Raw genomic sequence first — 22,487 nt, 5'->3', positions numbered from 1 at the left:
AAATGTACGCAGGGTGCATGTCTATCAATGATCTCCATAAAACCAAGATAAAAATAAGACCATGCGGTTTCAACATCAGCACACAGATCGATTTTACCCCAATCAAAATCAAACAGATCATGAACTAAACCCTGCTCCACAAAATGTTTTATGTCTCTCTTGATGATAATGCGAGGTTTAACCTTTTGGACCTTAGTGTCCCTAATTGTGGCTACAACACAGTGATCACTCATATCATTTGCAAATACTCCCACAGATGAATATTTATGGGGAACATTAGTTAAAATGAGATCAATTAGGGAGGATTTATTAGGGGACTTAATATTTGGGCGAGTAGGACTGTCCACAATCTGAGTAACATTTAAAGAGATACAAAGGTTTTTAAAATCCTCTGACACTGCAGTTAACCAGTCCCAGTTAAAATCTCCAAGTAGCACTATTTCCTTGTAGTCTAGTTGTGATAAAAGATTTGCTAGTGAAGACAAGGAGTCTTTGACAGCTGAGGGGGGTCTGTAGCAGCCCACCACCATGACCTGTTGACCCTTTGCCACTTCTATATTTAAGGCTAAAAATTCAAATTGCTTACTGATCGATTTGGAAATTAATGTGGTTACACTGAACTTATTCTTAACATAAATTGCAACGCCACCACCTTTATTAGGCCGGTCGGTACGATACACATTAAAACCATTTAAGGCAATGTCAGAGGCCAAAATAGACTTATTTAGCCATATTTCAGATAAGACAATGACGTCAGCGTCAGTCGATTTTGCCCAGATACGGACAAAATCTAGTTTACCTAACAGACTGCGCACATTCAAGTGGATGAAACCCAACCCAGACCTAGCTTTAAAATCAGCAGGAGTAGCGATCTGACTATTACTACTGGGCGGACCAGGGTTAGGTTGTACGTTTCCTGACAGTAATAACAACAAAAAAACCAGGCATCTTTTCCTCTTAAATGACACACATACATTGTCATCTAATTTAGAAACACCGGAAAAGTCTGCGAGAGTGTGATTAGAGCTTAAGAAGCAGTCCTGAAGAACCATCATCGCAGGAAAATAAAAAAGACAAACATATTTTGTCGAGCAGATTGACTGTGACAAGGCAACCGGTAATATCATAGTGAGGGTAAAATTAGCCAGAATTCCCCTCCCACAGAGAGTTTACTTAGTTTGTGGGGGACCGGGCCTATGGCTGTGTGCCCTATGACATTTTTTATGGCACCTGTTATCTAGCCTACCTAATTCCTTTAATCCGTAAAGTAGAGGCTAATGAGATTGCAGCGATACTTCCCTCTCTACACAGGAACAGCAGGTCCATTACACAAGGACAACAGATAGCGAGCCTATTTTTGCCTTGGTACGGTATTTATGTTAGTCAGCAGGAAATCATGGCATTGTCCAAAGTAGTGGAAAATCATCTAAATGTATCTAACACAGCGATGTTAGCTGAACACAAAGAATTGCAGGAAGTTAGGACAGTAGCACTACAGAATCGCATGGCGCTGGACCTCCTCTTAGCTGCCCAGGGGGGCACATGTAAGGTGATTGGAACTGAGTGATGTTCTTTCATCTCTGATGCTACACCTGAGGTTATGGATATGGCTCATGATACTGCGAAGGGGATAAAAGAATTGCATGAAACTCATGGGTTTACATTTGGGGATTTAAGTGGAACCCTTGGATCCTGGGGAGCGGGGTTGGTTAAATTTGTTGTTACTGTTTCAGTGTTTATCTTGGTTGTGCTAATCCTAGTGACCTGTTTGATCACTGTAGTTAAATTAGCCATACGCAGGGTTGCCAAGACTGCCCTCCAAGCCCCACAGAGGCTAGTGGGGTATTCAACGCCGAGCTTCCAGACCCATGGGTCTCCATCGCCGTTTCTGTACCTTGGGTACCCCCATTCAGCTATTGATAAATTGATTAAAGTTGACACTCAGAATAAAGAATAGATGTTTTGATTTTTCCTTGAATAAAGAATAGATGTTTTGATTTTTCCTTCCTCAGGTTGCTATACAATAAAATGTCTGATTTTTCCTTTTCAGATTTTGAACAAATGTATTTGAATAAAATGTATGTACTACTAAGTGCCTTACTCTTGAATAAGCGTACTGAAGTAAACGTAAAGTAATGTTAAAGATTGAGGACACTGTAACTTTACAGATTACAGATTGATCGATTCATCACTGTGAATGTATACCTTAACTGGGAATTTTAGCTGGATCTCTCATGATTCTGATTTCATACCTCAATTGGATTTCTTATAATCCTAAATTATAATTGTGTTTTAATAAGTAATTGCCTTGAAATAAATTTTTGAATTTGTGTTTGATGAATGAGATTAACTGAGTGATAAATGATAAAATATCTTATTTTTTAAACATATATTTTACTATTATATGTTTGTATTTCATGTGTGTTATTATTGTGCTTTTGACAAAAGAAGTCAAACACTGAAGAAAGATGATTTTTCTATTGTGGTTGTCTGTATCAATCATTGTGGTTGAATGTTTCAATCTTATTCTACTTTTTGATGTAATTGATGTAATGGGAGCCCACACAACTCTGAGGACGTTTTATTGATTTAAGTAGTGACTGAAATATTCTTAGACTAATGTTAATTGGTTATCAATAAATTGATACAAATAAAGGAACTGTCAAAGAATATTTTAATCCGATCTGTGTATTTTAGAGATTCTCAGTCCTTCCTGCATGTGCCCTGTCTGTAACTTGAGGAGGACAAAGGTCAAGAGGCCTTCTGCCTTTCCTGTGGGGGAAGTGTGGACCATGCAAGTTGGTAATAACAAACCATTCTTTGTTCTTAAATGTCTGGTATTGATTAGATGGAAAGGCGGGAATATAGGCCACTCCTTTTCTAATGTATAGATCTGCGCTGTGCCCCTTTGTCTCCAGAGTTGACTTGGGATTTCATGATGAAAGTTATGTGAATACCTTGTGAACGCTCCGGCCGTTTTGTCTCTCAATAAACTTCAGTGTTTGACTTAAGGCGAATCCAGCTTCCATTCCTTTCACTGAACATTGATTCTGCATTGCTAAACAGAAGTTTTCTTCACAAACATGATAGATGACAAGCTGGACTCTTATTATTGGCTTTTGTTGGCCTCGGTGTAAGACTTCTTGCACTGATGTAAGGAAATAAAAAATGCAAGTAGAGCGGCCTCATAAATAATGTTTCTTCTAAAATTCGCTAGATGTAGAAACATTATAATAACCATCATTAGTAATGGTACATTTATAGTTAAGTCAACTTTGGCAACTTTAATGATTGATTTGAGTTATTAGAAACATTGTAATGCTAATTGAGTGTTAACTAATTATAATAAATGCTTTTATTGTAACAGTTTATTGTTGCACATTTGTAATATCAGATTCATATTAAATATTACTATATATTATTTAAAGCAAATGCTCTGAAAACCAAAGAGAGACATGTCTGCTTGATTTATGCTACTAGAACAAAAGATGCTCTGTAAAGTTGCTAGCAGCAAGTTAATGACAGTGAGCTAAGAGAACAATTTGAGTCGCAGTCATAATAATTCATGTAGTTAAGTACAATTTCTTGCATAATCGGTGGCAGCATCCCCATACTAAATCATCGTCCAGCGAATATGTTGGACACAGATTTTAGGGTTAACCAACTCATGAAGTTTTGGGATTAGCATTAGCCTCTTCTAGCTAGCTAACAAGTTACAGCTAATAAAACCTGCTAGCAAGAACAGTAACTTACGGTCATTGGTTAGAAATTTGAAAACTCTTTGTGAAATGAAAGAACTGATGTTTAAAGACTTTTAAATGCTAATCTGCAACTGTTGCCCAAATTTGTTCTGGCCTAGCAAATGTAATTTTAGGTAGCAGGGCTGAGCAAGTTGGGTTATCACTCAAATCAACCTCATAAAGAGAAATGGTGCTGGTTTTTTCTATGAGCCATTGAAAGGGTTACTTATTGTAACTCATTTACTTTCAAATAAAGCACCTGACTGTGTTTCTGTAAGACTTTTCTATGTTTGCAGGTCAGTCGCTAAGAAAGAAGCTTCCTGTTCCCTTCTTTACAGGGTAATGCTGTTTCTTGTTTCTTTAAAACCTTAAACATTACATAAAGACTTTCAGTGTATAAAAGGTGTTTTACACTCAGAGGAGTCTTAAGCTGCAGACTGAGGAGAACAGGTTTCTCAAAATACTTATGAAACTCAACATACTGCAAGTTAGAAATAGAGCCGGATAATGAAAGCTCCTTTTGTGTTTGTGCAGAAAACGGGCGTTTCACAATTGCAGAAAAAGGTCATTCATATTTCTACAGTCCACTTACTTTTCTCCCTTCTGTCAAAGCATGGAGGTATAATAAGTGTGTGGGCAGCAAGGTGACAGCGGCCAAGGGGCCAGGCCTGAGCAACAGGAGAGCCAGACAAAGCTCCCTTTTACTGTGCTACAATGTGCTTCTGCCAGGATGCCAGGATGGAGCTTCATGTCCAAGTCTGTTCATCCATCTATGTGAGCTGGTGTAATATTGCCTGCTATAGCCTATGTTCATATTTCCCTCCTCCACCAACATGATGACTTTACAGTTGCTATTTTAAGTTGGCCTGAGCTGAGGAATCTTACAAATAAGATGAAAACTTGACTTAGAAATGGATGTAATTCTTTTCTCAAAGGGTATTTTATTGCCTTTGTAAGTGAAAGAAAATCGAGATCAGATATTGTTTTATAGTATGTTGATTATCAAAAGTGTGGCTGCATGAGAGGAATGTCTGTAGTATTATCTGTCTATATTCAACATCTCATTAGAAAAAGTAGTTAACATTCACACTGGTGGTTTGTCAGGGAAAAGAAGTTGGTAGAATCTTTTCTCCGCGACCTCCAAGAAAACTGAACAGCTAAGCCGCGTATATACTCAGTCTGGTGAAATTCTATTTTCAAAAAACTAATAAACTAATAACTAACTAATAAAATGTGATGCTACACCAAGTGTAGCCTGTGTTACCGAAGCCTGATATATGTATTGTTCTGTGCCTTAGAGCTCCATCATTGTTCAACATTTTACTTAAAATCATTACACTGTTGCTCTAAAGGACATGTTCCCTCAGTAGCATGAATGTGAATGATATTTATTTTGAGTAAATCCCATTTACACAATCTTGCTGCCCGCCAAAAACCAATGGGCTCGAAGCCAGAGCAACAGATAGGCAGGGGAACCAACAAAATATTGAGAGACGGACCAACACAATGTTGGATTTGGTTTTCTCCCAGGATTTGTAGGAAATTATAGAAATACAGGATATCCTTAGCCTTGTAATAATAATAATACATTCCTTTTATATAGCGCTTTTCTATTTTATCTTTTCAACCTTGATTTTAAACTATGAAGTCCTCATGGTGATTTGGGTACAATGCTGATCATTGGAGGTGACTTACCGTGGTGTCATTGGTCGTGACATAGAGCAGGACATCAGAACCCCGTCCGTTCACATATCTGTAGCAGTTCCACACACATGCTATCAGGTAGGCCTAATGTTGGATAGAAAAAAATCACAGGTTAATCCAAAAATTAGGGATTACTTAGCAACACCAATTCAGCTGTCGCCCATCAGCTGTAGAGAGTTAACTAATTAGAGGGGCGTGGCACCACAGCTGTGTGAACTCAGCAATCAGGCGTCCATTTAGGTAGCTCTTTCCTTGAGCGTCAGCGTCAGACAGCCGAAGACATTGGAGTCCTGCGGGAGTAAGACTGACAAAGACATTGGAGTCCTGCGGGAGTCACGAGGGTGGCAAAGAGGAGGCAAATCCTACTCTGATTGAGCTAAGTATTGCTGGTGTCTTATTTTTCTTTTCTTTAGCTTTCTAGCCCCTCATGCTATAATCATGTGTATTTTCTCCATTCCTGTTCATGTGTCTTCTCGCAATTATCACTGGCCCCGTGTATCTCCTAATCGCTATAACCGGCCTGCTCTCGTCTATCCCACGTGCTCCACTGACATCCAACATCTAGTTTCAGGCGGCCTGTGGAACTGCCAGTCAGCTGTTCCTAAGGCTGACTTCATCTCTGGCTACGCCTCCCTGCAGACCCTGGATTTCCTTGCTCTCACTGAGACCTGGATTACTCCATTCAACACATCCACCCCAGCAGCTCTCTCCACAGCATATTCCTTCTCCCATACACCCAGACCCACTGGCAGAGGAGGTGGCACTGGTCTCCTGCTCTCTCCCAAATGGAGCTTTTCCCTCTTCAAGCTACCTAACTTCACTCCTCCCACCTTTGAATTCCATGCCGTCACAGTAACCCATCCTATACAATTAACCATTGTTGTTCTCTACCGTCCACCAGGCTCCTTGGGGGACTTCTTGGAGGAATTGGATAATCTCCTCTCACACATCCCTGAATCTGGCCCTCCCGCTGTACTTCTCGGAGACTTCAACCTCCAGACGGGGAAGATAGACGAACTAACATCTCTGTTATCCACCTTTGCTTTCTCACTGTCTCCGTCCCCACCAACTCATAAAGCTGGCAATGTCCTTGATCTCATATTCTCAAGGAACTGCGCTACTTCTAACCTCTCTGTAAACCCGTTCCACACATCCGATCACTTCTTCATTTCATTCTCTCTACCCCTTTCCAAACATAACAAACTAATCTCTTCCTGCACCTGTCCGCCGTAACCTCCGTTCCCTCTCCCCCTCTACCTTTGCCTCATCGGTGCTCTCAGCCCTCCCTTCCTCTGACTCGTTCCAACTCCTGCCTCCAAACTCTGCTGCAGAAACTCTCCTCTCTACTCTCTCATCCTCTCTGGACTCTCTCTGCCCTCTCACATCTCGGCAGGCTCGTCAGTCCCCTCCTGCTCCCTGGCTAAATGACGCACTGCGTGCTAATAGAACCGTCCTTAGGGCAGCAGAGCGGAAATGGTGGAAATCCAAACACCGCAACGATCTCCTAACCTATCAGGCTCTCCTCTCCTCTTTCTCTGCTTCGATCTCTCAGGCAAAAAGCAATTTCTTTCAGGATAAGATCCAATCTTCCTATTCCAATCCTAAAAAACTATTTTCCATCTTCTCCACCCTCTTGGACCCTCCCAAAGCCCCTCCCCCCTCCTCACTTCTGTCAAGCAACTTTGTTAACCACTTTGAAAAAAAGGTTGATGATATTCGCTCTTCTTTTTCTGACTCACCTTTACTCACCGCTGGGTCACCAGACCCTCCTTCCACCCGCACACTAACCTCCTTTTCCCCTCTCTCGCCAAGTGAGGTTCTTACCCTCATTACCTCTGCCCGCCCTACCACCTGTCCTCTGGACCCTATCCCTTCAAACCTCCTTCAGACTATCGCTCCTGATATTCTACCGTTTCTCACCCATTTCATCAACACTTCTCTAACTTCTGGTCACTTTCCAAACAGTCTCAAGGAGGCAAGAGTAAACCCTCTCCTAAAGAAACCCACTCTCAACCCGTCTGATGTTATAAACTACAGGCCTGTCTCTCTCCTCCCGTTCCTGTCTAAAACACTTGAACGCACTGTCTTTAAACAACTCTCCTGTTATCTCCATCAGAACAACCTTCTGGATCCGCACCAGTCTGGTTTCAAGGCAGGTCACTCCACAGAAACTGCCCTCATTGCTGTCACTGAGGAACTGCACACTGCTAAAGCAGCCTCCCTCTCCTCTGTCATCATCCTGTTGGACCTGTCTGCTGCATTCGACACGGTGAATCATCAGATCCTCCTTCGCACTTGCCAAGAACTTGGAGTTTCAGGCTCTGCACTTTCCCTCCTCACCTCATACCTCAAAGACCGTACCTACAGGGTAACTTGGAGAGGGTCCGAGTCCGACCCTTGTCAATTAACTACAGGGGTCCCTCAGGGCTCTGTTCTTGGTCCCCTCCTCTTCTCCCTGTACACAAACTCGCTCGGATCTGTCATTAGCCCGCATGGTTTTTCATACCACTGCTACGCTGACGACACCCAATTAATTCTGTCCTTTCCCCGCTCAGAGACCCAGGTCGTCGCACACATCTCTGCTTGTTTAGCTGACATCTCTCAGTGGATGTCTGATCATCACCTCAAGCTCAACCTTGACAAGACTGAACTGCTTTTCCTTCCGGGAAAAGATTGTCCCACTCTTGACCTGACTATCAACATCGGCACCTCTGTTGTTTCCCCGACTCAGACTGCAAGGAATCTGGGTGTGATCCTAGATAACAACCTGTCCTTCACTGCAAACATCGCTGCTACAACCCGTTGCTGCAGATACACGCTTTACGACATCAGGAAGATACGTCCCCAGCTGACCCAGAAAGCGACGCAGGTTCTGGTCCAGGCTCTCGTCACCTCACACCTAGACTACTGCAACTCCCTCCTGGCTGGTCTACCTGCATGTGCCATCCGACCTCTGCAGCTCATCCAGAATGCAGCGGCTCGTCTGGTCTTCAACCTTCCTAAATTTTCCCACACCACGCCGCTCCTCCGCTCCCTTCACTGGCTTCCGGTAACTGCTAGAATTCACTTCAAGACACTGGTACTTGCGTACCATGCTGCAAATGGATCTGGCCCTTCCTACATCCAGGAAATGGTTAAACTGTACACCCCAGCGCGTGCTCTACGCTCTGCATCACCCAAACGACTCGCTGCACCCTCGCTGCGAGGGGCACCAAAGTTCCCATCAGCAAAAACACGTGGGTTTGCTATCCTGGCTCCAAAATGGTGGAATGAGCTCCCCATTGACATCAGGACGGCAGAAAGCTTACACACCTTCCGGCGCAGACTGAAAACTCATCTCTTTCGACTCCACCTCGAGCGATAGAATTACTAACAAAGAACTGCTAACAGAGCACTTATATACTAATAAAGGACTGGCTTATCTATAGCCAGTTGAGTAGCACTTGAAATACTTGGCTCTATGAAACCTGATGTACTTATATGATTCTGTTTTCTTCAAGGTTGTGTCTTCCTGGTCGAATGTACTTATTGTAAGTCGCTTTGGATAAAAGCGTCAGCTAAATACAATGTAATGTAATGCTATTTATGGTAGTGGTAATAAATACATGCAACGCACGACTCAATGTTAGCCATGTTAGAGACATGGATCTATGGAGGGCAATGTTAGACTATCCACCAATTTAGCAAATATTTTCTGGATTGCCAAACAACTTCATAGAGACATGTCCCTCCTAGAATACATTGTTAAACATTTCGTGATTACATAACTTTGCAGCACCAAAAAACTAATTAGCTAATATTAGAATGCTAAATAAGATGGAGAAAGTGGTAAAGATTATAATTTATTTTTCAACTGTTAACATGCTAATGCTAGCATTTAGCTCAACGCCATGCAAAATGTAGAGCCTTACAGTATAATTTGGTATATCTAATCATTACATCTTTAAAGATATTGTAGGTTCAGGACAACCGCTTTTCCTCTCTATTATGTCATTTAATTAGGTTATGTGTAGTGTAAGTGTAACATTGCTGTTCTCATATTGCCCCTTAATAACATACACAATATGTAGCATGTGATAAAAGTATGTTTTTCAAAGAAACTCACACCAACATTGAAGATAACTCACATAAAATACAGCTAATAATAAAATCATCCCATTGTTGCATTCTGACAGCGTTTTCAGGTTCTATCATAGAGCTGTACATGTAGCAGAAACAACTATAAGTTGTTCCCTGTCATCCAGAAATCATTTGTCTCTCAGCAGGACACTTTCTACTGGAATTCCCCGGACAAACACAGCACCATCTGGTAAATCCATCACAAACCAAAGCCAGCCTGAGCTCTCTAACGTGTTTGATAACCCAATCAGAAGCCACCTACTGTAATGCTCTGATGGCTAAATTATTTCAGAAGCCTCCACAGGAATCTGCAGAGATATTTCCAGCAACAGAGAACTCCATTCATATGGAGCTAATTTCCTGCCATAACTCCACAAACAAACTAAACAGGTGTTACAAATGCCTCATGATTCACTAACAAACACAATGTGGTTTGCAAATACAAAACACCATCTACAAACTAATGCATTTAGTTTTGCAAAGAAAAAACGTATCTATCAAATAAACACATACCATTTTTCTAATAAATCATGTTTCAGAGACAAATTCAGCTTAGGTTTTACAAGTACACAACTTTTTTTTACAATTACAACACTTTTTTTACAACTACAAAACTTGTTTTTACAAGTACAAAACTTTTTCTTCTCAAGGCGGAATATTACTGCCAAAAGTCACGTGAGTGAGTCACGTGACTTTTGGCAGTAATATTCCGCCGTCGCTGGCACATGCTCCACGGCAGCAGCGGGCGCTACTGAGTCCATTGGGGAAGGCGGGAGCCTCCCGCCGGGAGGTTGAGCAGAGCATGGAACAGCCCTTGCCAGCCTGATGACAGCGGTGTTTCTAGTGATCCAGGTCAGTGTTTGAACAAGGTGAATTTAGATCACAACAAAAACAGCCAAGACACATATTGAGCCCAGAAAATGAATGTTATTAGGGCTGTAAATATAATAAGCCTTTGTCTAAAATGGACAACATTGTAACTAAGGAGATTTAAACCACACAGCGATTCTGCACTCTTCATTTTCTTTCCTGCTATATTCAATGAGTGATACAAATATTTGTTACCACAAGTTCTTAATAAAACTGACACTGTTGGACTATCGGCTACTAGTTGACTGCTCCCAGAAATAAAATGAAGTACTTTACTGTGTACTTTGTAAGTAATCCTCTGTCAGAGTCCCCTCCATAGTACATAATGCATGTTTTCTGCTATCTTTGATGAATGATACAAATAAAATGTTACCATTAGTTCTTAATGAAATTGATACTGTTTGACTTTGTATTAGTTAGCCTACTACTTACAATACATTGAAGTACTTTTACTATGTATTTTCAACCCAGTCTCATAAAAAAACGTGTAATAACTACGTTGGTCCACAACGTAGGACGTAGTATTTCTACGAAAACGCCTCTGAAATTGTAAAATGCCTACGTTTTTTTTCACCATTCATTCCAATGTCACGTGATCTTCACATTTCTCCCTGCAGAAAAAAAAACATGGCCGACATTCGTTTTATTCTCGGTGGAAAATGCCTATTTTAAGGTTAGTTTGGCGATTAAAATGCCCTTTGATGTCATTTGATGCGAGAAATATGAGTTGTTATTTCAGATTATGTGTGCAGTGGATGTACATGATCTTTAGTTTGCTAGTTATTACGAAGATTACTTCAAGAAATTGTGTCTATACAACGTTTTCATTGTTACCAAGGTGGTTGCTAGGGACGCTGCTATCGATATTATTTCTGTTATGTTGGGTAATATGGTGTTATCTTTATTGCTACCCCCTTCCCCGTCAATGTATAGTGTTGGTCCACAGTGCAAACGTATTAGTTTAACAAAATCCGCATCTAACATTGTGGCATAGTGTGGTGCCGAGAGATGGGAGTCGGAGGCGGGGTATCAAAGGTACAAGCTAGACTTTTATTTAGCATCTCAAAACACATGTAAACAGCTTCATGCCCGGGAAGCGAAGACCGGCGGAGACAGGAAGTCCGTCTCACTAAAATGTCCGTGCAGAACAACACCCTAACCCATAGATCCGTGGGTGAATAATGTCAATCACCACAATAGATACGTTATTTTCCCCTGTGCAATTCTCCATTTACTCAACAATAACACATAATTATCCATGTGTTTATTTATTTGTTTGATTAATAAACACAAGTTGGAGTCCGTCAGGACCGAGGGTCGGAGCAGCTCATTTGCTTTACAGAATATTACACCCGGAAGTAAGTATTCTCTCCGCTTCGCTTGACAAACCCCGTGTGTAAGGGCTTAGCCAGCATGTTGATGTTTTTGTTATTGTTCCTGTTCTCATTGTTGTTTCTCTCATTTCAGTCTCAGCTTTCCTGCCCTTGATTGTACTCCACCTGCTTCCCTTCCATAATTAGCCTCACCTGTGCCCCATTATCATCTCTCCCTCTGTCTATTTAGTCTGCATCCACAGTCCCTTCAGTGCCAGTTCGTCTTAGTTATTCCTAGCGTTCCAGCAGTGTTTTTCTTAATATCTGATTCCACGTGTACCTGACCCAGCTTCGTGTCCTGACCCGGTTCCTGTCTACTCCTCGTCTGTTTTGTTAGCCTTATTGACTGATCTCCCGTGTACCGAACCTTGGATATAAAGACCTTTTTGCATCCTAATCCTCTGTCTCCGAGTCGTGCTATTGAGTCCTCCACTTGTGTTCATTCAGTCGTTACAGTACGAACTGGCCAGAACCATGGACTCAGCCGACTCTGAGATTTGCGGTCTGCTATTCGATCCCAGGGGGCTCGTCTTAACCTGCAAGATGAACAACTTACCGCTGTCTGCCAGGGAGTAAGAGAATTGTCGGAGCGGCATGAGGGTTTCCAGTCATCCATCGGCAGCCAGGTTTGCCAGCTGGCAGATCAGATCCAGCAGCTGGTGGCACATCTCAATCCACAACGCTCTGCTACTCCGCTTCCAGCGTCGGATCCGGCTACAGCTCCCGGTCCTGTTCCTGCCACCGTGCCGACACCGCTGCCTTCGGTTCCTCACCTCTCCAGACCAGAGCGTTTTTCCGGAGACTCGGATAACTGTCGTGCGTTCCTGGTCCAGTGTGGGTTGCACTTCGAGCTGCAAGCATCTTCCTTCCAGTCTGAACGGGCTAAGGTAGCCTACATCGTTTCCCACCTCACCGGCAGAGCGGAGGCGTGGGCTACGGCGGAGTGGGCTCGAGATTCCCCAGTCTGTAATTCCCTGAGAGGTTTTACAGAGACTTTAAGCAAAGTATTTGATCACACAACTCCAGGCAGGGAAGCAGCGAGAGCTCTAATGGATTTACACCAGAGAGGGAGACGTGTCTCCGACTACGCCGTGGAGTTCCGCACTTTGTCTGCAGACAGCGGCTGGAATGATTCATCCCTCTTCGACGCTTTTCGCCATGGACTGTCTGGCCCCATCAAGGACCAGTTGGCTCCTCTAGAGCTTCCCTCTGACCTGGATAGTTTCATTGCTATGGCAATAAGAATTGACACTCGCCTCGTAGAGAGAGAAAGGGAGAAGTCGAGAGCTGTGTTTTCTCCGCCCGGCCAGAGAGGGCAGTCTCAGGCCAGTCCTTTTTTCCCCAAGCAGCGTTTCCAGACGACCGACTCTCCAGCGCCGCCTACTGCCCAGGAGGAACCCATGCAGTTGGGAAGAGCAAAGCTGACTCCTGAGGAGCGCCAGCGCCGCCTACGGGAGGGGAGGTGCATTTACTGCTCACAGAGGGGTCACTTTGTAGCCAGATGCCCAGTAAAAGACCAGGCTCATCAGTAAGTAGGAGGGTCCTGGTGAGTCGAACTGTTTCTTTTTGTCCCTCTCGTACTCTCACCTCTGCTCAGCTAATTACTCCTACTCAGACTTTGTCGCATGCTGCTCTAATTGACTCCGGAGCAGATGAGAGTTTCATTGATTGGAGATTAGCCAAGAGACTTGGACTTAATTTTGTTCCCCTGTTGAGGCCTCTTGTAGCAAAGGCTCTGGATGGACGTTTATTGTGCCGAGTCACTCACCGTACTCGGCCCCTTCAACTAATCATCGCTAACGGCCACACTGAATCCCTGAGTTTTCATCTTTTTAACTCTCCTTCACACCCTCTTATTTTGGGCTACCCATGGCTGGTAAAACACAATCCCCACATGGACTGGTCCACCGGGAGAGTTTTGGGTTGGCATAAGGATTGTTTGGCCACATGTTTCCCTTCTGCTCCTGCTCCAGAGAGAGCTCTGCCCTCCACCCATGTGACTGTTGCCCTGACTACTGCTGTCTCTACCCCTCTCCAAGCTGCAGCAGACTCTGATTTTCCGGATCTTAGCAGGGTGCCCACCTGTTACCGGGACCTGAAGGAGGTTTTCAATAAGACTCGTGCTTCCACCCTGCCTCCCCATCGACCCTATGACTGCTCCATTGACTTGTTCCCTGGGACCTCTCCCTCTAAGGGACATCTCTACTCCTTGTCTGGCCCCGAAAGGGAAACAATGAAGAGATACATTGACTCCTCCCTTGCTGCCGGGATAATTCGGCCTTCCTCCTCTCCGGCTGGAGCAGGCTTCTTCTTCGTCGACAAGAAGGATAAGACTCTTCGTCCATGTGTCGACTACAGAGGGCTAAATGACATTACCATAAAGAACAGGTACCCCCTTCCTCTTATCTCTTCAGCATTTGAACTATTACAGGATGCAAAGATTTTTACTAAACTTGATCTTCGAAATGCTTATCATTTGGTAAGGATAAGGGAGGGGGATGAATGGAAGACTGCTTTCAACACCCCTTGTGGCCATTATGAATACCTCGTAATTAGGGGTGTAACGGTTCACAAACATTTCGGTTCGGTACGTACCTCGGTTTTTTGGTCACGGTTCGGTTCGGTACGTTTTCGGTACAGCAGAATTTTTTTTCACAAAACAAAACATATATATATATATTTTTTTTATTATTATTAAACTGTGAATAATGTATTCACTCAAATAAATACAAAATATAATAAAATAAACATTAAGGTGCAGCATTTTGATGAACTTAAATAATCTGTATTTGAACTTTACTGTACAAGTACTCACAAAACATAAACTATTAGTTTTGGGTTTTTAATTATTATTAAACTGTGAATATTCACTCAAATAAATACAAAATATAATCAAATGAACATTAAGGTGCAGCTTTTCGATTAACTGAAATAATCTGTATCTGAACTGTACTGTACTAGTACCTAAGCAGCCAGCTTGACATTATGACTTGCTTGTCATTGTATTTTCATGTTGTTTAAAGAAAGATGAACTTGTCCACATTGCTTGCCGAAAGGGCAGATCTGCTGGCACTAGCAATGTCTCCTGCTGTGGAGAACACCCTCTCGCTAGGGACAGAGGTAGTAGCAGATACAGCCAGATAGCGCTTTGCTAACATGGCAACATAAGGATATTTGGCGTTTATAATAGCTTTGGCTCGGTCTGAACTCTTTGCGAGCGGTGGAGGCTAAATGCTAGCGGGAGTTGGGTTTGCACTTCAGTCTTTTTTCTTTTGGTACCGGTTATATTCACGTTCGGGTGATGCCTTTTCAAGAGTGTGCAAGTTTGATGTATTGCCAGCCGCGTAACCAATTTTAGTTGAACAATGCCGACAAACAGCTTTGGTTTGGTCCACCTGTCTTTGTCCGTCATCCTTGTACGTAACTGCGAAACCAAAATGTTCCCAAACCGGAGACTTCAATGATGCTGGAGGATTTTCGAGCTCAACTTTATCTGCGTTCGCCATTAATTTTCGACAGTTCCTCAAATTACTGACTAAATTTGAACGCATCCCTCTGACCAGCTCTCATAGCATGCCCTCTCATCCAATTAAATGACTTGCTCGCTCTATGACGCGATGAGCCCAATGGGAGCAAATTACTCTGAATGCTGCGACGCAGCACCTGAGATTACTTCCAAGAAGTTGTTCACGTTCTCAATTTTTTACGTTTAACGTTATATTCGTTCGGTACACTTCGGTACACAGGTGTACCGAACCGAAGGGCCCGTACCGAATAATTTCGGTACGTGTACCGTTACACCCCTACTCGTAATGCCATTTGGGTTAACCAATGCTCCAGCTGTTTTCCAGGCTCTGGTTAATGATGTTCTCCATGACATGCTCAACCAGTTTGTTTTTGTCTACCTCAACGACATTCTCATCTTTTCTCCGGATGAGACGACCCACATTCAACATGTCCGCCAGGTGTTGCAGCGTCTCTTGGATAATCTACTCTTCGTGAAGGCAGAGAAGTGCGAGTTCCACGTCTCCACCGTCTCTTTCCTGGGATTTGTCATTTCGGAGAACAGCATTCAGATGGACCCATCAAAGGTCAGTGCAGTCACTGAGTGGCCTACACCTTCCAATCAGAAACTCATGCAAGATTTTTGGGCTTTGCCAATTTCTACAGACGTTTTATCAGAAACTATAGTTCTGTGGCTGCCCCACTGCATGCTTTAACCTCCCCCAAGGTGAAGTTCCAATGGTCCCCCCTAGCAGAACAGGCTTTCCGGAGGCTTAAGAGGAGCTTCACTTCGGCCCCTATTCTCACGCTTCCTGACTGTTACGTACTCCCCCCCCCTTTTTGTTGTTCTCTCTGCTGTGCAGAGAGAACAACTGGCTCCGCCTTCCCCAGGTGTTCCCAGTTGTCACTCAGCCGAGCTCGGCACAGGTGCTCCCAGCTGACAATCAGCCGAGCATAAAAGAGGGGACTGAAGGAGAAGGAGCCCGATCACTACTCCGGATATCTCTGCTGTGGCAGAGCTATTTTGCCTTTTTGTTGTGTTTTCTGGAGGACGTGTTAGCGTTAGGTTTTCGCGGCTTTATTTCTCCCATTAGGTTATGTATGATTTTGGGTAGCGGAGGAAGGCTCTGGATCCTACGGCCCGTGGTGTGGTTGGCCCAAGTCCCCTCCGTCTTTTTGTTTGTTTACCTGTCCTCCAGTGTATGTTTTTAAGATTGTGGCAATAAATGTATGATCACCGTTTAGTGCCTATGTGTTGTGTACTTTTGTTTTATGTTGCGGACTGCCTCACGAGCCACTACTATTGAGTAGGGAGGCGGGTCGTAACATATGGGGTCTCGTCCGGGATGCAGTATGTAGATTCACCGTTGAATTATATTCACCTCGAGTCAGATCTGGTTACAGGGCCGGTGATTGTCGGGGTTCGGTCATGTTTTCCTATTGAGGGAGTAGATTTGATCTTGGGGAATGATTTAGCCGGGGGCAGAGTGCTAGTTAAGCCGGAGGTGACTGCAGTTCCTGTGGGGAATTATTCAGATAAAGTGGTCCGAGAGTTCCCTGATGTACATGTCGCCTGTGCCGTTACCCGCGCCAAGTCCAAATGTGAGGTTGAGGTTAGCAATGATGTGGATCTGGCTGATAGCTTTATGGCTATAGAACTAGATGTGCCATTTAATGACCCTCCCCTGCAGCGTGACGGTGTGAAGACTGATACGATAAGTCTCGGTACTGTGCCTGTGGCACGTCAGCAGCTGGTGAGAGATCAAAAGGCGGATGCGGAATTATCATTGCTGTTGGAGGATACGGTATCAGAAGGTGTCATTGGCTCTCGGGGGTACTTTGTCGAAGACGGGGTGCTCATGCGTAAATGGACACCGCTGTTTGCGTCACCAGATGATGATTGGAGTGTGAAAATACAAGTGGTGGTCCCGGCTAAATACCGCCGTGACATCTTAGGTTTGGCTCACGATCATCAGCTTGCTGGCCACCTGGGTGTCAATAAAACGTATGACCGAGTGCTGCGCCATTTCTTCTGGCCTGGTCTGAAGAGGGATGTAGTGCAATACTGTAAAACCTGCCATGTGTGCCAGGTTGTAGGGAAGCCCAATCAAACGATTCCTCCTGCACCGCTGTATCCCATCCCGGTTGTAGGTGAACCTTTTGAGCGGGTGATCGTGGACTGTGTAGGCCCTTTTCCACGCAGTAAATCTGGGAATAAATTTCTGCTTACCATCATGTGTGCAGCAACACGGTTTCCTGAAGCCATACCATTGCGTAACATCACTGCTCCGAGTGTGGTCAAAGCCCTGGTGAAATTTTTTTCCGTGTTTGGTTTGCCAAAGGTAATTCAAACTGACCAAGGATCTAATTTCATGTCTCGAGTCTTTGCTCAGACTCTCAAACAGCTCGCTATTAGTCATGTCCACTCGAGTGCATATCACCCGGAGTCGCAGGGGGCACTTGAGCGTTTTCATCAGACGCTTAAATCGATGTTGCGTGCGTACTGTTTGGAATCTGAGAAGGATTGGGATGAGGGAGTGCATTTAATGTTGTTCGCAGTGAGAGAGGTGGTGCAAGAGTCGCTAGGATTTAGTCCGTCTGAGCTGGTTTTTGCTCATAATGTACGTGGTCCCCTGAAGCTGTTGAAGGAAAAGTGGCTGGGTGTGGCTGAGCCACTTAATTTGCTGGATTATGTGAGTGGGTTTCGTTTCAGGATGCGCCGTGCATGCGAGCTGGCACAGGATAATCTGGTTGATGCACAAAGGGAAATGAAGAGTTGGTATGACAAGCGGGCTAAGGACAGGGTATTCGCTCCAGGGGATAAAGTGCTAGCCTTGCTGCCGATCTCTGGTTCCAGTTTGCAAGCCCGGTTCAGTGGCCCTTATGTTGTTACCAAGAAAGTCGGTGACCGTGACTATCTCATCGCTACCCCTGACCGGGGTCGTAGGAGCAGGCTTTGTCACGTTAATATGTTGAAGCCATACAATGAGAGGGCGAATGCCACTGACTTGAGCAGTGGCTCAGATGCTGTTACTGCTAAATCTATTGTTCTACCCGGGGAGCTGTCTGGTGCTGATCTCTCTAAACCTGTCGCTGCCTGTATGGTGGCGCTGTCCAGTGCTGAAAGTGACACGTCTGTCACCGCTGAAGTCCCGGTCATTTGGGGGGGGGATGAAGACGTTGTGGTCCAATCGAAGGCGGTGTTACAGGGGAGGCTGCGAAACTCAGAGATTCTGGGTAACATTGAGGCACATTTAGCACACTTGCCTGACGCGCAGCGGGCAGATGTACTGGAGCTGATCGTGAGGTGGAGCGCTCTGTGTCGTACCGCTCCGGGAGATTTGATCGACACCAGCGGGTGTATTCCACCATCGAAAAGGAGGCACTGGCTATGGTATGGTAGTATTGTGTGTTGTTAACCTGTCGGGTGTGTGGAATGAGTGGTGGTGAGCACGTCTGTCAACTAAGGTTGATTGTTGTGATTGTTTTGTTTTTTAAAAAAAAAGAAAAAAATCACTAACTCATGGTGGGGGTGTTACGTACTCCCCCCCCCTTTTTGTTGTTCTCTCTGCTGTGCAGGTACAGCTGGCTCCGCCTTCCCCAGGTGTTCCCAGTTGTCACTCAGCCGAGCTCGGCGCAGGTGCTCCCAGCTGACAATCAGCCGAGCATAAAAGAGGGGACTGAAGGAGAAGGAGGCCGATCACTACTCCGGATATCTCTGCTGTGGCAGAGCTATTTTGCCTTTTTGTTGTGTTTTCTGGAGGACGTGTTAGCGTTAGGTTTTCGCGGCTTTATTTCTCCCGTTAGGTTATGTATGATTTTGGGTAGCGGAGGAAGGCTCTGGATCCTACGGCCCGTGGTGTGGTTGGCCCAAGTCCCCTCCGTCTTTTTGTTTGTTTACCTGTCCTCCAGTGTATGTTTTTAAGATTGTGGCAATAAATGTATGATCACCGTTTAGTGCCTATGTGTTGTGTACTTTTGTTTTATGTTGCGGACTGCCTCACGAGCCACTACTATTGAGTAGGGAGGCGGGTCGTAACACTGACCCACTTCAGCAGTTTGTGGTCGAGGTCGACGCTTCAGATGTGGGTGTTGGGGCAGTCATCTCTCAAAGGTCAAAGAAGGACAACAAGCTCCACCCCTGTGCTTTCCTGTCTCGGAAACTCTCCCCAGCCGAGAGAAACTATGATGTGGGTAACAGGGAGCTGTTGGCAATTAAGGTGGCTTTGGAGGAGTGGCGCCACTGGCTGGAGGGAACCGAGCACCCTTTTCTAGTCTGGACCGATCATAAGAACCTCCAGTACATCAGATCTGCAAAACGTCTCAACTCCAGACAAGCCAGGTGGGCCCTATTCTTTACCCGATTCAACTTCACCCTGTCATACCGTCCCGGTTCTAAGAACGCTAAAGCTGATGCTCTATCCCGCCTGTTTGATTCCGATCCAGCTCCTCGCACTCCCTCACCAATCATTCCCCCCTCTTGTGTAGTGGGGGCAGTCACATGGGACATTGAGGAGAGGGTCAGGCAGGCGAGTGCTAATGTTTTGGTTCCCGACGGTTGCCCACAGAACTGGTTGTTTGTTCCTGACCCTCTTCTCTCACAGGTCATCCACTGGGCACATACTTCCCTCCTCTCCTGCCATCCTGGTGTTCGCCGCACCATGTTCTTCATTAAGCAGCGGTTCTGGTGGCCCTCCATGGAGAGGTCGGTCAAGGAGTACGTGGCAGCCTGTTCAGTTTGTGCCCGAAACAAGACTTCCCGTCAGCCCCCTTCTGGTCTTCTGCGCCCGCTCCCAGTGCCACATCGCCCCTGGTCTGACATCTCGTTGGACTTCGTCACAGGGTTACCGCCGTCTCAAGGTAACACCACTATTTTGACAATTGTGGATAGATTTTCGAAGATGGTCCACTTTGTCCCGCTGCCTAAGTTGCCATCTGCCAGAGAGACAGCAGAGGCAGTGTTGTTCCATGTTTTCCGTCTCCATGGTTTCCCTAGGGATGTTTTGTCAGACCGGGGCACAGTTTTGGAAGGCTTTCTGCTCACTCATCGGTGCCACAGTCAGCCTCTCTTCTGGATATCATCCGCAGTCTAACGGCCAGACGGAGCGGCTGAATCAGGAGCTTGAGACCTGTCTACGCTGCCTGGTGTCTCAGAACCCTGCCACGTGGAGCACGCATCTGATTTGGGTGGAGTACGCACACAACACTTTGCCTAGTTCTGCTACTGGTCTCTCACCTTTTCAGTGTGCCAATGGATACCAACCACCGTTGTTCCCCGACCTGGAGAAGGAGGTCAGTGTTCCATCTGCACATGCCCTCATCCGCCGATGTCATCGCACTTGGAGCCGGGCCCGCCAGGTGCTACTACGGAATTCAGCCCGTTATAAAAGGATGGCCGATCGCCGACGTATCTCTGCTCCTGCCTACCAACCTGGACAAAGTGTGTGGCTCTCTACTCGAGACCTGCCCCTTCAAGTGGAGTCTCGCAAACTGGCTCCTCGTTTTGTGGGTCCCTTCCCGGTATCCAAGGTCATCAATCCTGTGGCAGTGCGGCTTCGACTACCTCGATCCTTGAGGGCCTATCCTACATTCCATGTGTCTCGCATCAAACCAGTTAAAGTGAGTCCACTGGTCCCCACCTCCAGACCCCCTCCACCCCCCCGGTTTATTGATGGTGGACCTGTATATACTGTGAAACGCCTCTTGGCAGTTCGACCTAGAGGCCGGGGACGTCAGTACCTGGTTGACTGGGAGGGCTACGGTCCTGAGGAGAGGTCATGGGTCTCCACCAGTAATGTCAGTAAGGACCTCATCCAAGACTTTCAACGTCAACATCCTGAACAACCTGGGACGTCAGGTGCCATCCCTAGAGGGGGGGGGGTACTGTAAGGGCTTAGCCAGCATGTTGATGTTTTTGTTATTGTTCCTGTTCTCATTGTTGTTTCTCTCATTTCAGTCTCAGCTTTCCTGCCCTTGATTGTACTCCACCTGCTTCCCTTCCATAATTAGCCTCAGCTGTGCCCCATTATCATCTCTCCCTCTGTCTATTTAGTCTGCATCCACAGTCCCTTCAGTGCCAGTTCGTCTTAGTTATTCCTAGCGTTCCAGCAGTGTTTTTCTTAATATCTGATTCCACGTGTACCTGACCCAGCTTCGTGTCCTGACCCGGTTCCTGTCTACTCCTCGTCTGTTTTGTTAGCCTTATTGACTGATCTCCCGTGTACCGAACCTTGGATATAAAGACCTTTTTGCATCCTAATCCTCTGTCTCCGAGTCGTGCTATTGAGTCCTCCACTTGTGTTCATTCAGTCGTTACACTGTGATAGTCCTCAAGCTCTGTGATTGGAGAGTGTGCAGAGCGTCGAACAGTACTTGAAATGGGATGGAACCACGGCAGACTGTCCAAAACTGGATTTGAACGGGTCCACCGCGTCGTCGTCCCCATCCCCCCCCCCCCTCTCCCCGTCCCCAGAACTACACATGCTGGCTATTGTGTGTTTCGCAACATGTTCTCTATCTATGGCACGTCTCTACTGGGAGTTGTAGTTTTAAAAGACGTTTTCATATTTCCCATAATAAGAAGTTGCCAGTATTAAACTGTGTACATCCCTGGAGGTTTAGGGGATAGGAAACACTCAAATTTAAAACATATAATTAATAAATGGGTGAAAATTGCTTGTGCCCATAATGGGCAGCATTAATATATACCCACACGACAGCTAAGGTCAGAAGAGCTTTATTTAACAGCTGGTCTTATGTCTGTGACCCCTCCTGTTGTTCATTGATGAGCCTGAAACATGCACTTGTCAAGGTTCAGAGGCACATTGTGCAAATATGGCAGTAGCAAGATAAAATATACTTTATTGATCCCAAGTTGGAAACATTTGCGTTACATCAGCATGTGTATAGTTGTAAATATGCAGTGGTGTTTATTTGTAAATCATTTAGTATAATCACACAAATTCTGTGTTTTATATTTAATAATTCTGTGTTCTTTATTTATTGATTGTTCAATACCTGACAAGGTCGGAGATGAAAAACTTTGGTCACAGGTTCCTCAACAGTGCATCACAAGACATCTTTCAATATGTGTACCTCCACCATTAAATTGTCATATTCTGCACATTTCTTATACTATCTACATACATCTTATAAGAGTATAATACATATGTATAAT

The 22,487-nt window shown here is 44.9% G+C and overlaps 1 protein-coding gene across 1 annotated transcript in view; it reads right to left on the bottom strand.

The window, feature by feature from the left end:
- LOC117460437 (lysosomal-associated transmembrane protein 4B-like) overlaps nt 1–22,487 on the bottom strand; it is a 42,120-nt gene that overhangs the window by 5,796 nt on the left and 13,837 nt on the right. Inside the window, exon 6 of the mRNA XM_034101842.2 lies at nt 5,436–5,528. Within this exon, the coding sequence (XP_033957733.1) occupies nt 5,436–5,528 (93 nt within the window). The remainder of the gene's footprint in view (nt 1–5,435; nt 5,529–22,487) is intronic.

The sequence above is a fragment of the Pseudochaenichthys georgianus genome, chromosome 16, assembly GCF_902827115.2.
Source record: "Pseudochaenichthys georgianus chromosome 16, fPseGeo1.2, whole genome shotgun sequence".
NCBI lineage: Eukaryota > Metazoa > Chordata > Actinopteri > Perciformes > Channichthyidae > Pseudochaenichthys > Pseudochaenichthys georgianus.
The sequence above is the reverse complement of the archived record's forward strand: the minus strand, read 5'-3'. Positions and strand labels throughout refer to the sequence as shown.